This window comes from Scleropages formosus, chromosome 22, assembly GCF_900964775.1.
Source record: "Scleropages formosus chromosome 22, fSclFor1.1, whole genome shotgun sequence".
Taxonomy (NCBI): Eukaryota; Metazoa; Chordata; class Actinopteri; order Osteoglossiformes; family Osteoglossidae; genus Scleropages; species Scleropages formosus.
The window spans coordinates 5,568,079-5,576,176 of record NC_041827.1 but is presented as its reverse complement, the minus strand read 5'-3'; the positions used below and the strand labels follow the sequence as shown (position 1 = coordinate 5,576,176).

The window sequence follows — 8,098 nt, the reverse complement described above, 5'->3', positions numbered from 1 at the left end:
CACACCTGGACAGAACACCAGTCCATTGCAGAGTACCACACACATACACTTAGGCAGGCAATTTAGAGTCACCAATTAACCTAAAACATGTCCTTGCATTGTGGGAGGAAACCAGAGCATCCAGATGAAACCCACAAAGGCACAGGGAGAACATAAAGATAAAGGAGCTGCAGATGAATAGCAGCATATTGCTCTTGATCTGGGCTGGGTTCTTAATTTGGGCTTTCTTATTTACACTATGTCATTAACCCTCTCAGGGCCAAATTAATGCTAGCAGCAGGAAAAATCTGTAACAGATGATGCTAATTTGCATCTGCCTGGAGAGGGATAATACAGCTGCCAGTGGACTCAGTGTGCAGGCCTGTGCATGAGGCATCCTGGCTCACCAGAAGAAGGGACTATTTGCAATCTGCTCACTGGAAATTAAAGATTCCACAGCTCTGCACTCCACCCACAGAGCTGTCTGATATATACACCAATTATTGTACATTTATTAGCATATTCTTTACTACAGAGCAACACACGACTCTGAGTAAATAAGTGTACTGTGCATACAGATGCAGACACAAAATTGTCATAGCAGAGTGAGTTTATCCAAAACTGCAGTTTTGTTTTTTCCAGAGCACATTGCATGAGTAGCTACAAAGAATTAATGACAAGACCTCAGTCTGCTCCATGCCACATTCAACTGAAACTGAGTAAGGACCCAACTCTCAGTTAAGTTTGTGAGTAGGGGAGCAACTATAGAGCTTAGTTACACAAACATACCACAGTAAACTGCATTACACAAATGTGTCAACTACATAAATAATTTCAGTTTTAGAGTTAGTCATACATTTTACTAATAATTGATCTTTCCTGTTAGTGTCTTGATTGATGTGACATCAGCCTATATGATTTATACTTGCTATACCATTAGGGGGAAAATATCCCATTATATGTAGCACTTTTTGGTCCATATTAGTACAAGTATGGTGGAACAGTAGTAAACAGCAGGGACAGGAACAGGGCAAGAAAAGTAAGGACACTATATGGAGACTACATTTTTTAATCTTTTAGGAGGATGCTTTTTGCCAGCTTTAATTATTGTAATTTTGGGAAACCTCAGACTGATCTAAACTGAAAGCACACCACCAGTTAACATTTTCGCCAACTTTCCTTGATGAAAACTACACTTGTCTGGGATGAGGAATCTGTGTGAAACAGTCGGATTAGTCACATCTGCTAACAGCTGATGTTTACACACCTCCACTCACCGAGATAAAACTGTTAAACATTAAATACCAGGAGAGACTTAATGGAGGAAACACTAAAGGCCAGGATAGAGAAATAGACAATTACTATCATATTTAGCTGAAATTTATCCAAGAGAAGTTAGCTAAATCATTGGTAAAATTAATTTTTTACATTTATTAATGTAGATTCTTTTCTTCAAAAATGATGTACATTTTTGAGAACAATACAAAAAGTGAAGTAATTAGTGCATTTACAGCAGGGTATTCTTGTAGTATCAATTCAAAGGAACATCAGCAAGAGCGGGATTCGAACCAGAGACTTTCACATGGTACTGTGACACTCCTAAACCAACAACCGCCATCCTCTTAAATTGAACTGTATGATGACTCCAAGATGACGGTAATCAATTTAAACCAAAAAAATTATCATTTTCAGGGAACTTATAACCAATTGACTAAACCAGGTAAAACCGGTTTCACCCAAAATTATACAGGCCAACAAATCCCTTCAATGTGTCATCAGCTTGAGGTAATTGTCCAGAAACCTTGATATGGAGGTGTTGTCTGGACCCTTATTCAAATAATATTTCTTTCAGAAAAGCAGACGTTAAGAAATTATTTGGTGCCTTCAGCAAACGACATGGTTTTTTATAAACAGGTAGTTTTACATGACAGATTTAGACTTTGGGGTTTAAGAAAAAAAAAAAAAAAAAAAAAAAAACCCTGTTTAGGTGCTCATAATATACAATCACAATGCAGGCATAAAAACTTTATTCTAAAATACGTAAGAAAACTTTTACATAAAAACATTTGTTTAAAATCGTTGCGTTCCCCAGAGAGGAAAATAATTACTTGTTCACTCAATATTTCAGCGGCATTGAATCAAGTTAAAGTTTCAGAGGGCGGCGGATTCAAAGTTTGTTCTGGCCGTGACTCCACAACAGTCCAGTTCATCATGAAAAAATGTAAAGCAATTTTCGACACCCGTGCCTTTCGTAAATAACCTTCCCCTAACATTTCGCCCTTATCGTGGCTTCCAACCTCTAATTTCTATGTACACAGCTGAAAAGCAGGTAAAGCTAGTAGAGGTAAGATAAGGGAACGGCGCGCGCGCCTGCGCTAAGGGCGGGAGCGCGGCCCGGCTCAACTCAAACTGCACACGCTGGGATAAGAATCCGCTGTTTTTTGAGACGGTGACGGGAAAGCCTGATCTGGAGACTCTTCTTTCTCCACACGAAGCCGTGAGGGGTGGCGACCGGCGCCAGGAAATTCGCTGAAGTGAAGCCCTTTACACGAAGGCACCGCGGGCAGCAGCCATGTCGGAGTGGAACAAGAAACAGCTTAAAGTCGTCCTTCTCGGCAACTCCGGGTGAGTCTCCGTGCGCGGGGTCCTGTTCCGCTCCACCGCGCATGCGTAATAGCGAAGTACAGCGCTCTATTTTATTACCTGACCTGACACGCATACCCTGGCACCTATTTATTCACTTTTTCAAAAGTTTACAGTCCGATTTATCGAACCTACCGGAACATCCAGAAATCTTTTCTTTTTAGAGTGCATTATCGTGGGAGAAAATACCCTGGAAAGTTTTGTGACAGAACCATTAAAAATGTTCAGTTTCGAACAGGTTCTATAGCGCAGCTGGACAAGAGGACGCGCTGCGCGGTGTTCTTTGGTTCCTGACCCGTCCGGATGAGTGTTTCGCAGTCGGCACCTACCGCTCTCAGTCCAGTCCAGTCCAGTCCACTCCAGTCCAGTTCAGTTCAATTCCGTGTCCGTTATTGGCACAGCAGATTGTATACACGTGTATTGCCAAAACAGTGGTTAAACAGTTTTCTGAACTCTATTACATTTTTTCATTTAGCAGACACTTTTCTCCAACGGGACTTACATCTCATAAATACAGTTTGTGCAGAGACATAGCTGCAGATAATGTGTGACTCTTAAGACTTAAGTACAGTTGGTTTCCTTCACCAAATGATGTTCGTCATACGATTAGCTGCATAAAACTTTACCGGAATATCTTGGATTCCTAATCACCTTCCTAGTAGTTTTTTTTTTTTTTTTTTTTTTTTCCAGATGCATATAAACATTTACGTTACATTGCAGAAGTAGCTGTGTAAAGGATTGATGCGAGCATGATCATGAACATTTATACCTTTTCATGAATTTGAGATTATGGGCAAAGGGAGTCTGGAAGAGACCCTTTTTCAATGTGGACAGAGAATCAGCAGTTCTGAGTGACAGGGGAGGTCGTTCCACCACAACGGAACCAGAACTGAGAACTTCCGCGCTTTTACCTTTCATACGTGGGACTACCGAGCGGGCAAATGTGGAAAAGCATAGAGGTTTGGTTGGGCTATAGCGGATGACCAAGTCTTGTAGATATCTAGGAGCAGTACTATTGATGTTTTTGTAGGCCATAACCAGGGTCTTGAATTTGATCCGGGCAGCTATAGGAAGCCAGCGCAGAGAAACGAGTAGAGGGGATACGTGGGAACCCTTGGCAAGTCAAACACAACTTGTGCAGCAGCATTCTGTTTCAGCTGTAGAGGTTTGATGGCAGTAGCGGGAAGGCTACACGAGAGAGTTGCAGTGGTCCAGACGGGATGTCACCGTGGCCTGGACAAGTAGTTGGGCGGACTCAGTTGTGAGGTAAGGATGGATCCTGGAGATATTATGCAGGATGTACCTACAGGTCCGGGTTGTGGCTTTGATGTGCTGAAAGAAAGACAGACTTGAGTGGATCATTACTCTCAGACTCTTAGCTGAGGAGGTAGGTAAAATGAGTGAGTATTCTGTAATGAAAAGCACTGTCTGTTTAGGGACAGATAACACTGCGCTTTACTTTGGGGTTTTGTTGTTACGGTCAAATGGGTCTGATATGTCATTTTTTGCGTATTAATCTTTTGTTGTCGTCGGATTTTTTTGAGTTTGGGTTTCAGTGTTCTGAGTGAAATTTTTGTTAGTTCTGTTAGACTGGGTCAGTCTGCTGAGCCTGAGGCCCAGTTGGCGGAGGGGACCTTTTCTCCATGATTTCTCCTGGGTTTTAGGCCTTCAGGGTGATGAGGTTTGGGGGTCACTTGTTTTCATGCGATTCCAAAATTTTAGGGCTTTTTTTTTGGCGCTCGATAAATAAGTTCTGCCCTATTTCAGCATGGTGCGCAGTTAGTTGCTTTTCTCCGCACGCTTGTATAGAATTATCTTGCAGAATTTCTTTTAATGTCCCGACTGCCATGCAAAGAATTGGGTTCCGTAAAGGAGTAAAACACTTTTATGCTCCTAACGAGTATTTTGAATTGAACCGAGTTTTAAAATCACAAAAAGCCCTTGCTTTTTTTCAGTTCATTCAGATTTGCAGTAGAATTGATTTTAAACCCTAGGTCTGTGTACTTTAATTTTTATTCATGCCTACTGTGAAATTATTCTGTTCCCTGACATCTTGGTCTATTCTGGAATATATAATATTTTTGTTTTCCATGGGTTGACAGTCACAGTCCACCATCTGTATTCATGTAGCAAGTCCTGGTTCTGCTCTAGACTCTCTTACACGTTTACATTTCTTCATTCATCTGACACTTTTCTCCAAAGCAACTTACAATGTTAATGTACCTACATTTATTTACCCATTTATACAGCTGGGTAATTTTAGTGGAGCAATTTGGGGTAAGTACCTTGCTCAAGGGTACTAGAGCCAGAGGTAGGATTCAAACCTGCAACCTTTGGGTCCAAAGGCAGCAGTTCTGACCCCAGTGCTACTAACTGTCCCCTAGTAGTTTTGTCAATACAGAATATTGACTCCTCAGTTACACATTTTGAAGTACACATAAATAGATGATTGGTACCTTTGACCGCGTATGAAAAATGTCATGTGACTGAATTCACACACTCACACACACACATTTTCAGAACCGCTTGTCCCATACGGGGTCGCGGGGAACCGGAGCCAACCCGGTAACACAGGGTGTAAGGCCAGAGGGGGAGGGGACACACCCAGGACGGGACGCCAGTCCGTCGCAAGGCACCCCAAGCGGGACTCGAACCCCAGACCCACCGGAGAGCAGGACTGTGGTCCAACCCACTGCGCCACCGCACCCCCGTGACTGAATTCATATCATACCTTTTAAAAACAGTTGTGTATGAAATTCTGCGGTTTCCTTTCTTTGAATTATTGTGTTACTCATACAGGTCTTGTGAACTGTGATCTGATCATCGTATTTCCATAGTGTTGAAATGGTTGTCAGTAGAGCTTCTACTGCCTGTGATTGCACTGTGTTTACTGACAGGGTGGGGAAGTCTTCCTTCATGAACCAGTTTGTTAATCATCGCTTCACCAGCATGTACCGGGCTACCATTGGCGCTGACTTCTCAACCAAGGAGATCACGGTGGACAGCACACTTGTCATCCTGCAGGTAAGGCACAAGTGGCAGTATATCTTAGCTCTGTTGTGACTGACAGGGGCCAGACTCCGAACTAAAAACAATGATCCAGTTAAAAACATGGACACAAACCATTTGTGTCACTGCAGACAGAAACTTCAAAGGTGGGGGGAAAAAAAGCATTTCATAGCAGTAAGCTGTTTTCATTGTCAACAAAAATGCATACATTTCATTTTAATAAACATGTGGAAATACCATGATTTTACGCTAATGGTAATTTGTAGATGTCAGCCCCTACACATTTTTCCTCCCTCCTTGCTGTTCCTCCTGTTTACTTTGACCAGATCTGGGACACAGCTGGTACCGAGAGGTTCCAGTCCCTGGGCAATGCTTTATATCGTGGGGCCCACTGCTGCCTTCTGCTGTTTGATGTTACCTCTGGAGCCTCCTTCTCAGCTCTGAGTGGCTGGTTACAAGAGTTCCTTCTGCAGGCAGATCCACCCGATCCTGCCAGCTTCCCCTTTGTTGTGGTGGGCAACAAGACTGACCTGGAAAATCGAGAGGTAGGTTCACACCCATTTTTGCTGTTCACCGTTACCAGGGATATAACAAGGGATTGAATGTTGACTTGTCAGTACTGAACGGGTAAACTGCTTTTTAACAACTGGTTAGACATTGTTTATATGCCAATATTTTTTGTAAATGCACTGACACAAAGGCCCATCATGTCAAAAGTTATTTGAAATGTTTCCTGCATTTAAACCTACTGAACAAGTACAGTGTATTTCATGGATAAGCAGTATCACAGCTTATGTAGCCAGTTTACAGCCTACAACCCAGGAAAACCACATAGAGCCATGGAAAAGTGTTGCCACTGAAAGATCTAAGAAAGTGCTCCACCAACACACCCGTTCTTATGCCAGTGGAGTGGTATTCCTGCAGGTGTCCTGTAGGCAAGCTATAGAATGGTGCCAGGAGGTGGGAGCAGAATACTTTGATGGTAGCGCCAAGGATGACATCAATGTGGACAAACCCTTCTATGCAGCAGCCAAGGCTGCCCTACAGCATGTGAGTTCAAGCATCGCTTTTCAAAAAAAAATGGGGTACCATACCAGGCAAATACAGGTCTCACAGGTCTTCGCCCCCTCTACTAATCATATCAATAAGTGCTGCTGTAAAACTATTCCAGGAAATTTCAAAAGCTTAAGCTATGCATTCTCATCATTAGAAAACAATGTTCAGCTTTATTGGTCAAGATTTGATTTTCAGTTTTTCTCACTGCCTCTTAAGTTATTTGATGTTTGATTAATTTCCAATATACATCCTTGCCTACAGTACAAAAAACACACTGAGGAAACCACAGGAAGTATCCAAATGATCTCCAAAGAGACAGAGGAAAGACCAAAGGACAGATGTGCTTGCTAACACCACCTCCACTGAGTGTTGGCAAAGGAAGCAGCATTCTGCTACGCAACATTTCAACAGCTCAGGTTTATGAAGTCATGGAAAATGGACCTAGCCGAGCAGCGGAGGAAAAATGAGGAACCCCAAGGAATAATGTGAGCCTTGCTTTTTTAAAATTAATTGTTCAAGTGTTTTTTTCCTGTGCTGTTATTCACAAAACTGCAGAAACATCAGCAAGGGGTGAGTGTTCATGCACACAGCTTAAGTGCAGGATGACTAAAGCAATTCCTCCAATCTATTTTTATCAATCCAAGAATGCATGAAAGAAGCCAAAATTAAACACTTCAATGAACAAAAGAAATTTGATGTACTTCTTCTACTCTGCATGTTTGAGGTATCAGATTTACACCATTGACATCTTCTATGTTGTCTGAAAACCATTTGTATAAAAGGACCATTTCACAACTACTGTACTGACCTTGCTGTAGGACAAAAGGTTAAAAGGAAAACCATAAGTGAGCACAGAGACACTATACATTTCAGATTCTTTTATAAGTCAGGACACAAAAAAGGCAATCAAGAGATGACCAACATGTAAAAATGCTTTGTTACAGGTAATTTTATAAAAAAGCCAAGATGTTTTCCTGTTGTTTGAAGGAACTAATATACAAGTGAGCCCACAATTTAACTATTATAGCCAATCCATCCATGGCTTCCCAGGAAATCTGTCACTTTAAACATACAAGCAGTCACGCTGAACACAAACTTGTAAAACCTCATCTGTGAAACATTCCCGTATTTTTTTTTTTCATAGTCATTTTCCTCCATACTTCAGGCAAAAATTCAGATTAATTCCTTCCAACCTTATTAAACAAGCCAGGGAAATCATTCCACAGCTTTAAGAAAGAAAAAGAAAGGGGGGAAAAAAAAAAAGTAAGCACTGAATGAAAACTAGACTGGCAGAGGGTGCATTACAGCTGGAACAGGGACTGGTGAAAATATTCTGTGCAATATATTCCTTTAATGTCCAGGTTTGGCATACACGCAAAGCAATACAAGCATTGAAAGATGTAGTAAACAA

General features: G+C 41.7%; 1 protein-coding gene across 2 annotated transcripts; it reads left to right on the top strand.

Annotated features, from left to right (window-relative positions):
• Positions 1 to 2,083: 2,083 nt before the first annotated feature.
• Positions 2,084 to 7,341, top strand: LOC108918373 (ras-related protein rab7). 2 transcript variants are annotated; one of them, XM_018725521.1, is made up of 5 exons: positions 2,084 to 2,604; positions 5,571 to 5,646; positions 5,958 to 6,176; positions 6,556 to 6,681; positions 6,949 to 7,341. In XM_018725521.1, exons 1-5 carry the CDS (start codon positions 2,552 to 2,554, stop codon positions 7,036 to 7,038), a joined length of 564 nt encoding a protein of 187 aa, XP_018581037.1. In that variant the 5' UTR covers positions 2,084 to 2,551; the 3' UTR covers positions 7,039 to 7,341. The 2 variants fall into 2 exon arrangements, with proteins under 2 accessions (XP_018581037.1, XP_018581036.1); XM_018725520.1 differs by having other exon boundaries at positions 5,520 to 5,646.
• Positions 7,342 to 8,098: the final 757 nt, after the last annotated feature.

What these genes read in the sequence shown, in the direction of transcription:
- LOC108918373 (XM_018725520.1), top strand. Translation starts at nt 2,552, where the DNA reads ATGTCGGAGTGGAACAAGAAACAGCTTAAAGTCGTCCTTCTCGGCAAC. An exon ending in GTCCTTCTCGGCAACTCCGG is followed by an intron (nt 2,605 to 5,519) that starts GTGAGTCTCCGT and finishes GTTTACTGACAG; the next exon opens with GGTGGGGAAGTCTTCCTTCA. An exon ending in CTGACCTGGAAAATCGAGAG is followed by an intron (nt 6,177 to 6,555) that starts GTAGGTTCACAC and finishes GTATTCCTGCAG; the next exon opens with GTGTCCTGTAGGCAAGCTAT.